The 20301-nt window shown below is 40.5% G+C and overlaps 1 protein-coding gene across 2 annotated transcripts in view; it reads left to right on the forward strand.

Annotated features, from left to right (window-relative positions):
• Positions 1 to 4259, forward strand: part of kdm6a (lysine (K)-specific demethylase 6A) — a 41683-nt gene extending 37424 nt beyond the window's left edge. For both annotated transcript variants that reach the window (XM_015006079.2, XM_015006082.2), the window contains 8 exons: positions 572 to 646; positions 715 to 863; positions 942 to 1056; positions 1130 to 1317; positions 2054 to 2195; positions 2422 to 2548; positions 2619 to 2789; positions 3235 to 4259. In XM_015006079.2, the coding sequence (XP_014861565.2) occupies positions 572 to 646; positions 715 to 863; positions 942 to 1056; positions 1130 to 1317; positions 2054 to 2195; positions 2422 to 2548; positions 2619 to 2789; positions 3235 to 3261 (994 nt within the window). In that variant the 3' untranslated portion in view covers positions 3262 to 4259. The remainder of the gene's footprint in view (positions 1 to 571; positions 647 to 714; positions 864 to 941; positions 1057 to 1129; positions 1318 to 2053; positions 2196 to 2421; positions 2549 to 2618; positions 2790 to 3234) is intronic.
• Positions 4260 to 20301: the final 16042 nt, after the last annotated feature.

Genomic DNA, 20301 nt, shown 5'->3' on the forward strand with positions numbered 1-20301 from the left:
CCTCTGTTGTTCCATAAAGGGGAAGTTCAGGGGTAACAGATATAAAAGGTTCACATAAAAAGTTCTTAGTGTTAACAATATATAGAAATCAATGTTAACTATGATAATAATGTACTGTATAAGACTATAACAGAAAATACTGTGCAGCTATTAGAAATGAGAATATCTGATTTACGATCCAAGGGATGTGCAACTGAGTCAGATCACATTTACAAAATGTACATAATGTGGACGTATAGAGAACACTGAGAAAGACAGACTAGTTATAATACAGCATGTCGGTGCAGAAACTGACTTATAACCTGGTCTAAACCAGGGGGTCCCAAACTTTTCCATGCTGTTGTTCCCCAAGCAGCAATAGCTTCTGGCTAATGAGAGCATTGCCTGACGGTTTGTGAATCATGGCTAATACTTTCTCACTCGGTAACATCCACACTGAAGAGTGCTGCTTGACCTCTGTCTGGTTTCACTGTGGTACTAATTGGGAAAATGGCCAATCAAGTTGAGTTGAGGTTCTCTGTTCAGTATTTTGTCCCGCTGGTGGAAATGACACCGTTCCATTGTTCTCTAGTGGGATGCGGCGAAGGAAAGGCCCTCTAAAGCACATAAAGTTTGGCACCAACATCGACCTCTCTGACGACAAAAAGTGAGCAAACCCTTCTCATCACTCTTTGGTCTCTCAGCAGCCTGTGTCTAACAGTGGGCTGGTTGCAGGTGGAAGCAGCAGCTGCAGGAGCTGACCAAGCTGCCGGCCTTTGCCAGGGTGGTGTCAGCCGGAAACCTGCTGAGCCACGTGGGCCACACCATCCTGGGCATGAACACCGTCCAGCTGTACATGAAGGTGCCAGGGAGCCGGACTCCAGGTAGAACCGGGGCACGCCCGAGGCCCGAGTCTTTGGTTGTCCTCCCAAAGCCTTTAGTAATCCCAGTTTGTCACACAGGTCACCAAGAGAACAACAACTTCTGCTCGGTCAACATCAACATTGGTCCTGGCGACTGTGAGTGGTTCGCTGTGCCCGAGTCCTACTGGGGCGTCATCAATGACTTCTGTGAAAAGTACGTCAACTTTGAAACGGTTCTGATTGAGCCCAAAGTGGGTCGTGGCGGCTGATTGTGTGGTTTCTGACAGGAACAACATCAACTTCTTGATGGGCTCCTGGTGGCCCAACCTGGAGGACTTGTACGAGAACAACGTTCCAGTGTACCGCTTCATCCAGAGGCCTGGGGACCTGGTGTGGCTCAACACCGGCACCGTTCACTGGGTCCAGGCCATCGGCTGGTGCAACAACATCGCCTGGAACGTGGGACCTCTCACAGGTGGGTCAGAGAGGACGCTAAAGGTGTTTACACACCGGATAGTCCGGTAGACTCGGTTTGATTGGAGGCCAAATTTGCAGCATTTGTTGGCGTTTTCAGCTGCATTGTGCCAAACAAATCGATTTTCATGTAGGCATTTTAACAGGAACATTTTTCACTTCAACCAAACTGTTTCCTAGGCCAAACTGAATCGAGGAAAAGAGTTTTCTTCTTTTGACTGATTACGCATCCCCAACTCCCCAAAGGAACTGTAGTTTGATTGAAGTGGACTAAACAGGGCTGGTGTGAATGCACCCTTACAGTGGATAGAGGGTCATCATCCACTTGACTGGGCGATGTCAGTCTTTGCCACTGGCTAATTTCTGAATGCACCTAGCCCCATATGGCAGTAGGTACATTCAGACTGTAACATTGATGCTACGGCTGTCACAAACGCATCCCAGAAGTTTTGGGTTTTGCCACTCTTGATTCTAATACAGCAGAATCCCTCAGCCGGTTTCTCCAGTCTTAAATTTCATTATGGGAGGCATTAAGTAGGTCTTAAAAAGTCTTGCATTTTATTTGCTGAAACCCTGGAAAAGGGCTTGAATTTTCCTGCAGGAAAAGTGTGGAGGGGAAAAAACTCATTTTCCCAGAGGTGTGCAGAAGCTTTCTGTCCTGTGGAGAAGCGCCGAGGGGTCTCCTCTCCCTGAAGGGCCACACATTGAGTTTTTTTCGCCCTGTATTCTGTCTCCAGCCCATCAGTACAAGCTGGCAGTGGAGCGCTACGAGTGGAACAAGCTGCAGAGTGTCAAGTCCATCGTTCCCATGATCCACCTCTCCTGGAACATGGCGAGGAACATCAAAGTGTCGGACCACAAGCTCTTCGAGTTGATCAAGTGAGGCCCGACTGGGTTAGCTTAGCTCAGCTCAGCTCAGCCGCTTTATTGGGGTTGACCCTGAACCCTGTGTGTGTGTGTGTGTGTGTGTGTGTGTGTGTGTGTGTGTGTGTGTGTGTGTGTGTGTGTGTGTGTGTGTGTGTGTGTGTGTGTGTGTGTGTGTGTGTGTGTGTGTGTGTGTGTGTGTGTGTGTGTGTGTGTGTGTGTGTGTGTGTGTGTGTGTTAGGTACTGCCTGCTGCGGACGCTGAAGCAAGTTCAGATGCAGAGGGAGATGCTGCTGGCTGTGGGGAAGGAGCTGGTGTGGCACGGCCGGACCCACAGCGAGCCGGCCCACTACTGCAGCATCTGTGAAGTAAGCGGGCGGGTCTCTGCTGAGGTTCAGGATGGGAGCGGGCGCTTTAACGGTTCTGCTCCCGTACCAGGTGGAGGTGTTCGACCTGCTGTTTGTGAGCAGCGAGAGCAACAGCAGGAAGACGTACGTGGTTCAGTGCCAGGACTGCGCCAGGCGGGCCAGCGCTGACCTGGACAGCTTCGTGGTTCTGGAGCAGTACAAGATCGAGGACCTGATGCAGGTTTACGACCAGTTCACACTGGTGAGCAGCCAGCTCCACTGTGGAGCTGTCAATATTAACACTGCATTAAAAGAAATGTAACCATAAATGACACGCGTTTCTGTAAATTTTCAGCATCATATGTCAGTGCCGCAAAGCCTCATTTTACATGCATATTCACGACTAAAGCAGCACTAAACTGCTGTGAACAAATACAAAAACAATGAAAAATACAAAAGAATCAGTCATGAGAAATGATTTCCCATGTTCATTATTTTATTTGTTCTAATAAAAAAAAAAACATTTCAAACTGTTTTTTAGCGATTGTGATTATTTCACAGCAACCCTCTGATTAATCAAATTAAAATGTTAAATTGTTTTACAGCCCTAGTTTTGTAACTCGGTGTGTTTATTTGAGCGTGAACTCTGACCTCTGTCGGGTCAAACCGGTTCAATCCAAACTGATCGTATCATTTCCTCTCCACAGGCCAGCCCTCTGCCTTCCTCCTCTTGATGGAGTCATCATCATCTTCTGAGAACATTACAGAACCATAATGGACCTCAGTGGAAACTCTCAGAACCCCCCTTCCCTTCCTTCTTCCCTCTTTATTTTTTTCTTTTTCTGATATTCAGGAAGAAAGGCGGCAGTCCCTCCGACTGCGTCCTGTAGCTATCCCATAAGGCAGCTGTGTGAAAGCTGTGTCTATGCAACCTGCCCCGAGCGGTGTGCCTCCCCCTGGTGGACTGGGTTGGGGGACGGCTGCTCCTCCCGTCGTCACGACCAGACTGTTCTACTGCTTGGCCCATCTGGACTTCGCCACAACTCATCAAATGAAAATAACAATAATAGCATAAAGTTTTGTACATATTCTGTTCGAACCATCAACCTGGTCACCAGAGACTACTGATCTGATTGTTTTTTTTTTGTTTGTTTTTATTTTACTGTTTTTTAATTTTTTTTATTCTGTTGCGGGCTGACACCAGAGCTGTGTGTGTGTGCGTGTGTGTGTGCGTGTGTGTGTGTGTGTGTGTGTGAGATTAGCCTTTTCCTACATCAGACACCTCCTCGGTCAGGAAAACCAACATACATGTAATGTGAAATGTGACGCGTTTTGTTTCTGCTCTCCTACTCACCCTCGATACTTCTCTACTTTCTTAACGTGGAGGAAGAGAATCTGATTTACAACCAGCCAAGTCACAGGAAAAAAAGGGTTGCACACAAACTAGAGTGAACTTTAATTTCTTTTTTCATTTTTTTTTTATTTGGATGTAAATTTACACTATTTATAAATTCATATTTATTGCTTGAAAATATTTGTTGATGGAATGCTGTAATTTTTCTCTAGAGTACCTGCCATTAAATTTGAGGGGAGCCCTGTGATTTTTAAGCCCGGCCCCCCTTATGTTTTCTATATAAATAAGCAGCTTAGTAAGCGTTGTACAGAGACCTTCCCTTGAAATGGGTTTATTGTTTGAAGGATGTTTTATGCGTCAATAAACAAACAAACAAAATTTGTTTACATCTGCAGTTTTTCTCGTTTTTCAACTGTCAAGCATGGTGGTGGTGACTAATGATGTGGGCTGGATTTGCGGTCACTGTCAACCACGAGCCCCTCTGGGTGCTAAAGTATTGTTTTTAATAAGATTTATTCTGCTGAAGTTTGAGCTGTGGACTTGGACACATGTAGATTTGAATCACAATCGGGTGCTTTGTGGTAAACTAGAATATTGAAGAATTCTAATAATTACATGGTGTTGGTCTTATTTACATTACTCATTTACAGGTCTTAAAGTTTTGTCAGGACTATCTGATCTCACATCGTCACTTCCTAAAGTAATGGCCCTAGACTTTTTTTTTCTTCCAAAAGATGGTTTAAATTAACTTATCACGTGAAAAAACGTAAGTGATTTTAATTGCGTTTCTTATTAAATAAAAGCAACCGATTGCGAAATTATTTGTCGACGTTAGCATAATATTGACAAAGTTTTGCGCACATTTGTAACAGAAACGCAGCTACCGGATTTGAAGACCCTAATCTACCTGAATACGGGTAGGTTGAAAATAATAATTCGGCCTGCGTTACTCAATATTAAAGTTAACAGTGGATTTTTTGTTGTTTTTTTTAGGCAGAACAATGTCCGTCAATGTTGACTTCTCATGACCAGCTGTTTGATTCCAGTGTGAATGCGGAGCTTAGCTAGCCTCGCTAGCTCATGCTAACCAGTTAGCAGGTCAAGTGTTAACGTTTTCTAGAATATGTTCTTGTTTTTTGTGAACTAAAGTCATAAAGACAACCCGCTGAGGTTATTGCTATCTTGTTAAATCCTGTGGAAGAGTTTGACAATTTTGTACAGTAAAATGATGAGGCTTATTCTGCTCTCTCCTCAAACCAAACTGAATTAGAAATTTGCCCATCAATCAACTGCGTAAAAAAAACAAGGAAGAAAGCAGTTTCATGTGTAGAAATGGCAAGAAAACGTAAAACCGAACTTCTATTCCGGTCCCTTCAGGTTTAAACATGATTATGGATATGACTTTGTATTAAACGAACCACTGTGATTTAGTCGTCGTTCTTTCAACTTGGCTGAAGCCTGATCTGGACTACAGTAATCAGCTGTAAAGCCTCATTAGCGGGCCCCGCGGTGCGTTCAGGGTCTGCTGCGAGTCTTCAAGCAAAGAAGGTTTAAAAAATGTGGAGAAAATGATGAGTCTGGAAAAAAAAAAAAAGAAACGATAAATGAAACTCTGTCCTGATCTATTTATCGGGTCACTGTGAGGCCTGATCTCTTTTTTTGTTTTGTTTTGTTTTGTTTTACACTTCCTCTCAGTAGGTTGCCTACTGTGGAGTCAATAACTGCGACTGTTCAGATTGTTGGGTCAGTTCGACTAGATCCGACTCTAAAGTAGACGGCCATTGTAGAAAGAGAAAAAAGTTGGTAACCGGCCAAAAAACTGAAATTTTTAGATTAATCTAAAATATTCTAGAAAAAAAGAAACAAGACAAAATGAAAATTTGCTGAAAAAAAAAAAACTGAAATTTTCTAGAAAAATCTGACTTTGAAAAGCAGAAATTTTGCTTAAAGAAAACATTGAGATTAGTCTTAGTCAAAGATTTCCGAGTTTCGAAATCTTCTACTTTTAAAGCTTGGAAAATGTTTGACTTTTGAAACTGAGAAACTTATTTTTCTAGAAATTTGCTGAGATTAATCTCAATTTTTTTTTTCTAGCAAATTTTAGGCTTTCAAACTCAGAAATTAACACGTTTTTTCTAGAACATTTCTGAGCTTGTTCTCAAAATTTCAGGTTTTTCTTTTGTTTTAGAGGAGCCACAAGCCTCTTTTTTTTCTGTCTGCAACAGCCACATCACGCTGCCATACTTAAGCTTCTAGTGAAAACAACCAGAGGAAAACAGGATTTAAAGGAGAAAAGAGGAAGTGATGAATGTCGGTTAGTGAAAGAGGAAGAGAAAGCCGTTTCTTTCTCCAGGCGACATCAGATACAACAGCATGTTTTTGACACAAACATGAATCTACTAAAGTGATGGCGTGAGTCAGTCTGGATCATGTGAATCCTGTTGATGGTCGTCTTTGTGACACCATGATGACAGGCTGGCGAGCGACGGGATTTCTAATTACTGGTTGTGTTCCATTAAACATGATCCAGAAATCAGTGTTTCCTTAATAAGTGTCATAATCTTGTTTTTCCGTTCCTGTCAGGTTCAACTCAGACATTCAGATTATTCTGTTAGAAACCGGAAAGAAATTCGCCTCCAGCTGTCTCGATTTTTCATTCAGAAACCATTTTTCTATTAAAACAGTCTAGAGATGTTCTTTAAACGATAGAACATTTATTTAAAACATTTTTGTATTAAATTCCACCGGTTTGTTATTTAAATAAAAATCGGTTTGTGCATAAAATTCTGACACTTAAATGATAAGTATTAGGTTAGCTTGGCTGTCTGGCTTTTATGTAAAATATAATATAAAAAAAAATATCAAAGGATTTAAAAAAATCGAGTTGATGCGTAATGTCATAAGCAATATAGTTGCAAAGAAGAGCAGCAAAGACGTACCATAAATGCATTTTCAAATTGATTTTTGAACATTTTGAATCAATTCAGAATTGCCAGCATTAGGAATTGTGATTCTCTGTTCCTCTAGTTAATATCAAGTTGAGCAAAATATTATAAAAATATATTTATTGGACCTTCAGCTAGCTGTTAGCATGAGGTCATACTATCTACCGCCTTTGAGGTGCGGCTCGAACTTAGAGCTGCAGTTTCCAAGCTTCCGCCTCACGGAGCAGCCCTTCCTCACTCAGCTCCTTCAGACTAGCCAGCAGCAATTAGCAAACAGGAGCTACTTCTCAGTGAAATGCTGGTAAAAACGTTGTTAAAGGGTTAATAGAGGAGCCATGAAGGAGGAGTTTCAGAAAGAGCAGGAGCTTCTTAAAGAGGCAGAGACCCAATTTCAAGGTGCTAAATTACAATGTCAAATTCAAAGTCATATTTAATATAAACAGCATTTTTCTGACAACTGAACGTAACGCAGTTACTTGAATGTGCTATAAAATGGCACTGTGTTCCCACAAAACAATAACGCTGCCCCTTTAAAAACTTTCCCGATCTAATATTTATGTTGTGGTGTGTTGCTAGGGAAAAAAAAGTTCCAGCCAGTTTTCCTTGTGTCACCCTGAAGCGTTTTTCTCCGTCTCTCATCCCTGAAGTTCTGTTGGCTTATCTGCTTTCAGATTAGATTCAGTTCCTCGTGTTCGTCTCCGCCGTCCCTCATCTGAGCCAGATCTCTTTGTAATTCTGCTCCGTTAAAGGTGAGGCTCTGAGCAAAGCTCTCCGATGATTATTATTTATCTCACCGTGAATGAAAAGAGTTTTCCATTAAAGCCACTAATGCAGAACCTCTATTCTGCAGCGCAGCAGGAGCAGAGTGCTTATTGGCAAGCTGCCACTTCAAATCACACACACACACACACACACACACACACACACACACACACACACACACACACACACACACACACACACACACACACAGGTCTGAACACCTGATGACAGCCGTTCTGTTTTACCGAGTCCTCGCCGCTGCAGCCTTGTGTTCTCATGAACGAAGCACTCTAAAACTCATTTAGCCTGTTTGTTAATTACTTGTTATTCCTCAATGCGGTTATTATTTAGCTTAATGCTTCTGCAAATTATGTCACTCTGCAGAGTTTGACCAGAAAACAGTCAAATGGTCTTGCAAAACAATCTGAATAAAAATCTCAGGCTCGTGACGATTTGCAGTTCTAGTTTTCACTTAAAGACAAAGTTTAATTTTAAATTCAAATTTAGTTCATTGTGCGGTTTCACTTAATCATTATAATTTCTTTTTAATCGGATAAAAAAAGAAATACTTTTCCAGGCTGTTTCGTTCCAGGTCTTAGGACCACTGTAGAAAAAAAGAGTGAAATTCCATCAAAAAAAACTCAGAAATTGTGAAGAACAAATATGAACATTTTCTGTATTTGTGAGGTCAAAATATTTTGCCTTTTGGAATTTTTCTTCAAAAATCAATTCTTTTGACTTTTGAAGCTCAAAAACTTATTTGCTTTGTCTAGAATTTATATTAGATTAATCTAAAACTTTTGGTGTTTTTTGGTGGAAATGTACTCCTCTTCTATTGTTTATCTACGGTAACCCTAATAATCCATCACAGGTGTAAAATCTTCTGATATTTTTATAGAAACGTCTCCAGCGACGGCTCTGCTAATGCACTGTAATACAAACATGTAGTGCATCTTAAAAATACCTAAGTTGATTGCTCTTTTTGGGGGGGTGGAAATGATTGGAATTAGAGCTATTTTTCACTTCATCCTCAAAAAGGGATGAAGAAATGAAAAAAGCTAATTTAAAATTATTTTTCTATAGATGGAACTTCTTGATGTTTCATCAGCCTCCCTGGCAAACCATTTCTTATCGTTTTAAATCCTAATCAAGGTTTAACGTCTTCTACAATAAATATGCATCTCTGTGTCATTTACGTCCGACTTCCAAACTTTTACAGGATTATTATTATTATTATTATTATTATTATTATTATTATATTTAGGATTAGTTTTACCAACAAAGAGCCTAACCTGAAACAATAACCTGAGCTGTCATAATCCTAATAAAACTTTGATTGATTGATTTTTTCATTATGGGGCCCAAAATTACTGGCGGCGCCCCTGGGTATATGGGATTATGATCCGACTTTTTTTTTTTTTTTTTTTTTTAATCTTTGAACCGGTGCAGCTGTGTTCTTTGATTTGTGTTCAGAGTGGCATCTGAGGCCAAAGTGCTAAAGTCTGCTAACGGCAGGTGTGGATTCATATAATGTGACAAGTCTTTACAGGAGCGCAGGGAGGGGGGTGGGGGGCGTAAAATCAATTAATTATATGCTTGAAATAAAATTTAAAATGGGGTCTTTTTTTTAAACTCCTTGATGGTGCCACAATCATTTAACAATAAATCCATCTGCAAAGGTTTTTTTTCTTCCTCTCCAGTGGAGTGATGGATGAGGAAGCCATTGTTCTGGGTTCCATTCATTGTCATGCTGAAATACAGTGAGTCATACATGTGGGATCGTTGTTCTGTACCCGGGCCTGCAGGCGCGCAGCCTGACAGGTATTTCATTATCGGGACCGCAGGGAGCTGCAGCGAGCCGACTGGACTGACATCCACTTCCTACCAAAACACCTTTAATTTATTCAGCTTTTTCAAGCTAAAATGGAACAAAGCTATGTATTTTAGAGCGAGCTTTGAGAAACGAGCAGCAGCGAGGAGCTCAGGCTCTGAGGGAAAAATCTTACCAAGTAATTTTGGTGCAGTTTGTAGTCCAAATATTTTCGTACGCTTGAAATAAGACAAAACTAACTTATAAGTAACTTTTCAGCAAGAAATATGAGCTTATTTTAAGTCAATAATTCCTTAATATTGATAAAGTGCTAGTTCCACTGGCAGATTATTTCACGTAAAACAAGACATTTCCCCATGTCAGAAGGAATTGTTGACTTTAAACAAGCTCCTATAACTTGCTGAAAAGTTACTTGTAAGTTAGTTATGTCTTACTTCAAGTGTGATAAGATATTTGTACTACAAAAAAGATTTTGTGTTTTTGTAGTACGTTTTAACAAAAATAATTTTAAGGAAAAACCACAAAACACCAAAAGATCAGAAGTTTGATGATATATATCAAACTTGAATTAAAAAGTATCGCCATCTGTATCATATAATATCGCATCGTATTGTATCACGTCGTATCAATATCTACGATACAGATGCTCTATTTGTCTAGCATCAGATTGATACCAAAATATGCTGTATCATACCGTCCATCCATCTTCTCTGGCTTCTTTATCCAAACTGGGTCGTAGGAAGGGATGGTGCCGATCTCTGGCATGTACCCTGCTACTGTAGTTTACAGAAAGCTTCCACATTCAAATAAGAATGAACTACAGCCATGATAAATCCCAACTCGCAGAAGAAACACGAGGTGCAACCAGGAGATGTCACTGTGTCTATGAAAGAGAGCGACATGCTATGCAGGCACTCTCAGACCCATGAAGGAGGACAGTCGAAGCGCCTGTATCCTGAAGGTGTATTCCACATGTGTGAGTCACTGGTGTGAATCAGCTGTGTGTTCCGTTCAGATGTGTTTTCACTTTTTAAGTGACTCACTCTGAAGTTGGCTGAGAAAACACATGCAGCTATGTCGAAGCAGGATGTGGACGTACAGACGGGGCGAGAAGCTCTCAGTTTTTGGCTGTGCACATCGGGGAACTTTCAACAGCCAGGAGTAATTCATGGTCATTTGTGGAAGTGCTGGTTTGTGTGAAATGCGAGTCTGTACCGTCAGATCAACAAACAAAATGTCTGCAGTCTGGCAGGGAAATGGTGAAACTGAGGACATGTCTAAGCTCCCTGAAACGTTCTGTCTCTTTTATCAGAAAATTAATCTCCACTTGGTTTTTATAGCTTCATTTTTAGAGCAGACTGTAAAGCATTCAGGTTCAGTTCCTTTGGTTTTCTCCTGACGTTGATAGAAACAATCAAATAAATGGGTTTTATCTATTGTGTATGTTTTATATTTACTGCTATATTTTCTCAGTCAATTTGAAGTGGAAAACATTAGCACAGTTGGCAGTTATATAAACATGTATTTATTTTAAATTATCTTAATTATTATTGTAAATGATAATTAAAAACCTACAAGCTCGAATAAATCAATGGCATCTGGATTTTATGTCATATTAATTTATTTGTTGCTGATTTTATTTACTTTCAGATTTCACAGCAATAACCCAGAGATGTGGTTTCTCATATCTAGTGTTATTTCTGTTGTTGCTGTCTGTATAATCTTTGTAAATATTTTTTTCTTGTTCAATGTAATGCTAATATAGTTTTAACTTTCCTGCTAGCTTTACAATAAAAACATTTAAATAGCTCAAGTCTTTTCAAGTTAGATACAAATATTTTACTTTGCCACACAACGTTTCTTTCTTTCTTTCTTTCTTTCTTTCTTTCTTTCTTTCTTTCTTTCTTTCTTTCTTTCTTTCTTTCTTGTCATCTCGTGCTGCTTTTCTACCTATACTAAGTTCCGGTTCTTCCCCCTTTGTTAGACGTGACCACGCGGACAGCAGCGGGCAGTTCCGCTCTGCTCGCGCTCTGCTGCTTTTAAAGGGAACAGTCGGCGGCTCGTGACTCAGCGGCGAGTCAGCGCAGTCGCGTGTGTGCCTCGAAGCGCGTGGAAGCAGGACGGTTTATCCGCTGGGATGAAGAAAAAAAAAAACCTAAAAGACACCGCAAAACTTTGAGATGTAAACACAGGACGCGTGGAGGCTCAAGTAAGGCGAGACAGACGGAAAGTGTTATTAAGACTGAAGTCACTAAATACGGAGAAAATACAGAGACGTTCATATACATGGTGATTCGCTCAAACATCTTCATTTATACCACCGTGGCGGGCGGAAAAAAGTCCCCACACAAAGCTACTGCTAACCAAAATAATGATGACTAACATCCTGTGGAAGTTATTAGTTTAGCTGTTGTAAAAAATAAAAAAAATATGGAGGGGTTGGAGCCGCTGCTCCGGGTATTTCTGGTTTAAAAAATAAACATCACAGAAACAATGGAAAAATACAAGTAACCGTCTTCTGTGTGGCTTTGTCAACAAGCTTAGTGTAGGTTATGTTACTCCAACTTTAACATTGATTTTTGGTCAAATGTCAAAAAAAAAAAAAAAAACAAAGACAAAAAAACTGGGAGCCTTTAGCAGAACATTGAGTCCTTTGATGGTGAGCGTTCTCCCTTTGCATAGTGTGGATATTCACTATGCAAATCTTAGAAATTATCCACAAAAAACATGGACATTTTTGAATTTCGAAAGTCTTTTTTTTTCCTTCTTTTTAAAAAAAAAATAACTTTTCAAACTCAGAACATTTCCAAAAGTAAGAAAATTGCAATTTTTGAAACTCAAAAATGCCCATGTTTTTTTTGGATAATATCTTAAGATTAATCTCAAAATTTATGAGTTTTTTCTTTCTTTTTTTCTTTCTACTTAGAATGGCCCTGACACGGTACATTATTGCACCATTTCACTAGTGCACTACTTGCATAGATTCCATTACAGTGTACAGTATGTGCAGCATATATAGCATTCGTAGGGTGCAAATTTAATTCTGCCAAATTAGTCACATGTCCATAAAGTCTGTGGTGGCCCGCTCAGATCAAACTGTGGTTCCCACAGTAAAAGCCAATGTCAGAGTGTTCTTTACCCACACACTAAAACACAAAGCCAAAAAAAACAGAACTGTTACGGAATTAAATGGCAGCAACAAACACAATAGTTCTTTCTGGGAAAAAAAAATTAAAGGAGTTTAGAAAACTGAAAGAGCCTTGGAGAAGTTTCACAAACGGCAAACAATGACAACCGTCATCTTTTCTAACCAATGTAAGGACATCACTTCGGGCTCAGGTTGTGAGCTGTGACTAACTCCGATCTGCTTCCAGAAAAAACATGTAACCTTCCTGTGCCAAGAAAGAAACACCAAGATCTGCATGAGGGTGAAGTCCCCCAAATTCCTCCTGGATGAGTGTTGCAGAGCTGAGTCACAGGACGCTTTTGGTTTAAGTTGATCTTGTGATTTTGCACACATCCTCAGTCAGATATTTGTGCAAAATAGAATTACTCACAGCAAAGATCACGTTTGAGAGCATTAACATGAGGGCAACATTGCATGTCCAGGAGGTAAAAGTCAAACATCTCCACGGAGGAAACTCATCTGTGCTGCACCGTATTCTGTGAACTGTGTATTCAATGTGGCCTGTGTACTTTCAGTTTTTTTTTCATTATTATTGTGTTAGATTTTTTTATGCCAACGAGATCAGTCCATTTCTCCCTTTTAACTCCTGAAGTGACCCAGAATGTAATAACATAGACGTACCTATGGTCTGCAGTGGAAATGTTCCACTAACATACCTGAAGATGTTTTCATGGTAATGATCCAGAAATTCAAAGTCTGGAAAAGTTCAAAGGATATCACTAGAGATGTTTACCGACCCGGCTGCACAGTAGCACAGTTGGTAGAGCAAGAAGGTTCTGGGTTCGATTCCCAGCCCCGCTCTTTCAACTCCATGCTCTTCCTGCATGGAGTTTGCATGTTCTCCCTGTGCATGCATGGGTTCAACTTGCCCCTAGGTGTAAGTGTGTGTGTGTGCATGGTTGTCTGTCTCTGTGTTGCCCTGTGACAGACTGGCGACCTGTCCAGGGTGACCCCGCCTCTCGCCCGGAACGTTAGCTGGAGATGGGCACCAGCACCTCCTGACTGGGGAAAATGTCCCTTAGTGGGACATTGTTCTTTTTACAAGCCACTCTACATGAACATGCCGCCGTGCTTCTAGACTCTGTCTCACTGGTCTCCTTTCCTTTGGCAAATGCCACACATGGACTGTTGTAAAAACGGAGATGTGTGCGACTAGACTGGCCCCCCGGACCCTCACACAGGCGCATGTCATCTAGCACATGGACAGAAACAACAACCATAAACATGTCTGCCTTTGTCTTTTACTTCAGTCGAACCTCTTTAATGCCAGGTGTAGCGATCTGTCTGTCCCCTCGTGTGGCACCTTGTTGGGTTCCAGCTCCACCCTTCTAGCTCCGGCCCTGGCACTGCTGGCACCGCCCCTCCCACAAACTCACCAACGCGGCTCTATGACTAACCCGTTTGGAGATTTGAAAATGTAATCGGCCACCCCTGGGTTTTGACATTACTCAATACAGATGAGCATACTGCTGCCAGATGATTTATAGGAGTTCCCAGGTGATTTTATTAGGACTGCCTTGTCAGGTTTATTGTCACCATTTGGACATGGTTGCAGGTTATTGCATGAGAGAGAATTAAAAAAAAAAAAAAGATGATGAGTATAAAGTTGTTTTCTTACTTCTTTGATGAATTCTGTCTCATTTTTTTCAAAGGTTTCTTCAAATAAGAAAGTTTTGGACGTTAAGACGGATCTCACTGCATTGAGATCCAGAGTATCCGACACAACCACCCAGTCCTCCTATTTTCCTCAGGGATCTTATCACTAGAGATATTTACCCACCACATGCACCTATGAAAGGTTTTGTCCACATGTTTCTCAAAGTGTGGATGGTTGTGTTGAGGAAGAGTTGAGATGTCTGTGTCGGTTAATAACCGTAAAAAAATATATTTTGATAGAAAGAAAGGTTTAATTGTCGAAAGTAAGAAATCCAGAACGACAGCCAAAGTGTCTAATCTTTAGGGGGTTTTACTAAGTATCACAGGGTGGTGAGTAAAACTAAATCCCAAGAAAATAAAAATTATAGCAAAATCTAGACTTATTTCATATGACTGAGGTCAAACTCAGGTCAAACTGGTCACAGCCAAACAGACTTTAAAAAGAAACTGGAAGAAGACTTAAAAGGAAATAAGCAATATAAAAAAAAATCTAAGAAAGAAGTGGCAACAATTTATCCATTAGTTAATATGAACGAACCTCTTATCTTATATCAGCAAACAATTATCACCAAGGTAATAATTGTTTGCTGAAATGCTAAAAGTTTTTTTGCTTTAAATCCAACTGATTCCAGTAGAAACATGTTTCACTCACGTTGTCTCTTCTTTCAGCATTTTTTAACTGCAAAATACCTGCAGGCATGAGGACAGATTTATCATTGCAGCTCTTTTTTTTTTTCATTGGACTCCTAGCTGCTGAGACTGTGAAGGGTTTTGGCTTTTAAAATATGTAAATATTAATTAACAAATCTGTAAAAGAAACAAACAACCAAAAAACACAAAAACCATGGATCTAGCTTTTTATGAATATTTAAATATATCAATATATTGATGCGGTTATGAACAGATTCAGCTCCAGTCTGAAATCAAGATGTCAGAATTGATTTCACTGGACTTATTTCGAGCGATTCTTAAAAACAGGCAACAAGATGCTATTAAACAGTGTCACTGTTTTTAATTATTTTTTTTTTATTGTTTTACACTTGTGTAAATGTATTAATTAGTTTTATTTTGTAACCAGGTTGCTGTGTATTGCAGACTTCTGCCCAGGTCCCTCCTGAAAATGAGATCTAGATTTCAATGGGATTTACCTGGTTAAATAAAGGAAATTAAAAAAAAGACAAAAACAAACAAAAAAACTATAATGGAGAAAGCACCAAAATTCAAAAACAGCTTTAAATGAGAAGCTACATAAAGGAAATCACAAAGATTACTTTGAAAAGGAAACAAAACTGAATTTTGAATGTTAAAGAAATACATTCATACGTTTACTGGAACAAATATCCAGATCAGAAATGTAATGGTCAGAACTAAATGTAAAAAAAAAAAAAAAAAAAAAAAAAAATCACATTTCAAATTTATAATTTTTGTTTTAATCATCCCATTTGAAAACATATAAAGATACAAAAGGTCTAAATACTATGCAAATTATTTGCAATTCATTAATAAAAGTTAAAAAGATTAATAATACTGAACATAAGGTATAAACACCATATTTACAGTTCAATAAGAGCGCGATGATTCTCACATGACCGCTTTTTTTTTTTTTTTGCGCATGCGCAGACACGCTGCCGTTCTTCTGAATAAAGCGTAATGGCGAACGGAAGGTGACCGGGACTCCGTCCTTCACTTAGCTCTAAAGTTCCCACCTACCTGCTCATTGGAGCAGAGGACGCCACATTTTGGAGGCAGCGCCTGGATGTTTGGTCAGAGAAACAGAGAACCAGCGGTGAGTGGAAGCTCGAACCAAAGCCTTCATTTATCAACAACCCAGTGACGTGCGGTCAGGAGAGACGGTGCCTCACTTGTAATCCTGACAAGTGAGAATAGCTAAGAGAAGTAAATAAATAATTACAATAATAAGAGGAAATTGATGTGTTCACTTGAATTTACTTTAAATGTGTTTTAAATTGATAATATTAACATTTTACGGTCGAAAGCGCAAAGCTGACTCGTCACCTCTTCAAATACCTGGAAGAAGGGCGGAGTGAGACAGTGCAGTGCTGTGCCTCACCTCTGGTGGCGCTGTGTCACACCCGTGAATGAAGCAGTTGGCAAAACCCAGAGCCAACTGACCATCCTCACCATAGACATAAAGAATAGACGCCTCATGGACCGCTCTCGCCTATTGTCGCTGACGACATTTAGGGCGGCCATCTTGGAGCGGTACACCACTCCACTCAGCGTTATGTGCTTAGCAGGCACAATGACGTATCAGCGCATTTAATCGATCATAACACACCTTTTTGTTACTGGAAACCATATTCAAACATCTATCAAAGCAACATTTATAAACAATTATAACACATAATATGTTATATAATATGTGTTACATTGTTTCATTTCTAATATAGGCTCTTGTGTCAGATAATCTAAGTCAATGTTAGAGAATAATAAATTTTTTTAGATTTACAGAATCTCAGTTAGCCTTCATAGCGGGGCTGAACCGGTATTACACCAAGCACTGTAGCTAATATTTGCTGGTATCTCACAGGTGGACATAAATACAGTAAAGTAATATTCTAATCACAATATATACACAATAATATGTCCATCTTACTTGTGAAATGTTGTCTGTCAAGCCCTCACATCAATAATCCATCGACCAGAACAACAATATCCCTCAGTGCTGAGGCATCTTCTGCTGTTTTGATTGAACAAAGTAGGAGGGTATACCGCTCCAAGATGGCCGCCGTATTTCCTGCGCCGGAGTGGCCAATGCGGGGTCTACTCTTAATATTATGTCTATGATCCTCACCACGAGACCGCAGACGGGAGGTCGTTCCTGCCAACAGTTTTGTCATCTTTTGCTAATTTGGCCATAAAAATATGTAAAGACAACACAATAAATGAACAAGAACATCCCCACCTACCTTTCCATCAGACCTGTATGTCTTCACACCAAAAATCTTAAATTATTTCCGTCTCTGTCTCAGCTGGCATTCCTGAGCCTTTCCTCCCCACTCTTACCCCGTGCTTGATCTGGCCAGGAAACTGTTAATAAGTTAGATTAAATGCAACCAGATAGTTTTATTTTAAATACATTTTTACTGTTTTATCTAAATATGACTATTTTTAATGGATTGAAATAGACTCTCTTCCTATTGGACTGAAACACTAAATGATGGGAGGAACGTTGATAAATGTAGTTTTTTTGTGTGTGTGCAGATTGTCTCAAAATGATGTTTTGTTGAACTTTAACTGAGTCTTTTTCGCTTGTAAATATCCTTTTATTTTAAAGTAGAAACAAGTGTGTGTGATTGGTCAGACACGAGAAATGAAACTTGAACCTGTCCAGATTGAAGTGAAGCTGAGTGACGGCCGTCCTTCACACGTGCTGAAGGTCTCAGCAGATTGGAGTGAGCCACATGGGGGCGGTGTCCTCTAATGCTGTCTGCAGGCTCTCTTCCTCGGCTCCTTACTGTCTCACAGGAAAAATGTCAGCAAAAGCACGCTCAGAATAACAAACAAACAAGAAGAAAAACAACCAATCTAGTGTGTTTCCCAAATCTCTGCATTCTTCTTCTGTGTTCCGCCTGAGTCACGGTGACTGTTCTGACAAATCATCAACAAGAAAGGTCAGTTGAGCAGCTAATTTGAAGCAGCGGTAAGGTCCTCCTACGGCGGCGCCTTCCAGGCATTCCTGTCACACTTTGATCCCTCCAGTTTCCAGCGTGGAGCGACTCTTCTCTTTCGGTTGGATTGGCGGTCTGGACGCGGCTGTTGACGATGAGCAACGATGACTTGCCTGTAATAAAATCCAAATATTTTGATAATGGGCAGGAGGAAATGGACAGGTGCCGTGTTTGTTTAGGCGACAGAGCTGCGCTCTTCCTGACAGGTGCTCTGCAGACCGGGCAGCGAGGGAAACTCCGCTCACCAACGGATGCGAGCGCCTTTTGAGGACTCTGTTGACATAACATAATCCCATCACTTTTTTTTTTTGAGACTCTGTGGTTGTGGTTAAAGTACCTGACTCTGCCTTGGAGATGATTCACTAATGTAGCAGAAAGCAGGTCGTTTTGCATGGGTCAGAACTGATTGCTGTGTTTAGAGAACAAATGTATATGTGTGTGTGTGTGTGTGTGTGTGTGTGTGTGTGTGTGTGTGTGAGACTTCCTTTTAATAACATACCATAACATTTGGTCATCTGAAGTGCCTCCAGGACTCATCCGACTATCCGGTCTTGTGGGAGAGTTTGGTGCTTTCCAGCCACTAATGTTGGATCAGTCACTGGTTCCTGATTAACCAGAGCTGCTCCCATGTTTCCCCTCCTACCGGCTTCTACGCACTGCAAAAACACAAAAGTCTTACCAGGTATTTTTGGTCTAGTTTCTAGTGCAAATATATTGGAAAACTTGAAATAAATCAAAACTAACTTACAAATAACTTTTGAGCTAGACATACAAGTTTATTTTAAGTCAATATTTCTTCAGTATGGATGAAAACGTACTTGTTCCATTGGCAGACTATTTCACTTATAACATGGGAAAACATCTTGTAAATTATCTGCCAATGGAGCAAATACTTTTTCATCAATATTTAAAAATTATTGACTCCTATATCCTGCTGAAAAGTTACTTTTAAGTTAGTTTGGTCTTATTTCAAGTGTACTAAGATCCTTGCACTGGAAACTAAACCAAAATTACTTGGTACGATTCTGTGTGTTTTTTATGCAGTGCTCACATGACAGATGTTGTTCAGGAGCTGACCGGCCGGCCGGCTCCCGGCTTCTTACCAGCCGTTGTCCCGGTGCGCGGTGACGCAGGTATTGCACAACATTTTCCCCGGTTATGACTGCCATGACATCACCGGCTTATCTCCATGTTCACCATCTCCCAGTGCCCCCCTCCACCTGCCTTCACCCACCTGACGTGTGACACCAACGATCGCACTGTTTTGTGTAAACACAGCAAATATATCAAAAATGAACACACACACACACACACACACACCATCACCACTGCCTCGGGTCCCGACGTAACCAAGGCCGCACCTGTCGCACGTGACGTCACAGATGAGTCAGGTGAACGTATGCATGCGTGTGTGAGCGGGTCGCTGCCGGCTGTGGGATGTTTTCATAATCGGCACACCTTGGTCACAAGGTAAACTTTCCACTGTGTCAGAGAAATGGTCTCCCCTTCACACTTGAGCAGTCTGATAAAGGCAAACTCCTTCCAGATGGGACTGACCACAGGGGCCGGTCAGGCCTGGCCAAGGGCGTAGGAACGAGTCTGTCATTGGGGGGGACGCATATCGGAAACCTGACAGATCAGTAAATAGCTTGAGCAGAATTGTCAAACAATTATGCCATCCAGGGCCGTGCAGGGACCACTAAAGGGGCAGGTGCTCAAAAAAAAAGGGCACATCTCACCGCATTCTAGGACAGAATATTAACAGCCTCTCAGCTTTCAGAGTTTAAAAAACAATGATAATTTACAAAATTGTGAGATATACAATCAAAGCTAAGGAAAATCTCTAGATAGAGCATACAGCTATGCATATGTAAGATATTTTATTAGTAATTTCTTTCTGCAGGTCTATTTTGTTATAAGAAAGTATTGCCATATTCAAACCCGCAATTTAGCAGGACATGTAAATCAGAGCTAAACCACCAGACATATTTTGTCTTTACAGAATTACACTATTAAAAATGTAAACAACAAATAATTTTAGTACGTTATGTGTCAGAAGAGGGCTTAGAAAATAAGACCAAAAAATAAAAAAAAAGTTTGACCAAAAGGGCACTTGGGGGCAAGGAGCAAAAGGGGCAGGTGCTCAAGCCCCCCCCAGCCCCTCCCTCTGCACGTGCCTGATGCCATCAACACATCAGTAATGCGTTACTCTAATCTGACCCTTGTTTCAGTAACAAGTATTCTAACATGTCACTATTTACAATCCAATAATCAGATTAAAGTTATGCAGTATAATGACCGTCATTCCAGGATGAACACTCACTTTAGCATTTGCCTCACAACTAGC

The sequence above is a fragment of the Poecilia mexicana genome, unplaced genomic scaffold (assembly GCF_051168715.1).
Source record: "Poecilia mexicana isolate PSO_F unplaced genomic scaffold, ASM5116871v1 scaffold_2, whole genome shotgun sequence".
Classification (NCBI taxonomy): Eukaryota; Metazoa; Chordata; class Actinopteri; order Cyprinodontiformes; family Poeciliidae; genus Poecilia; species Poecilia mexicana.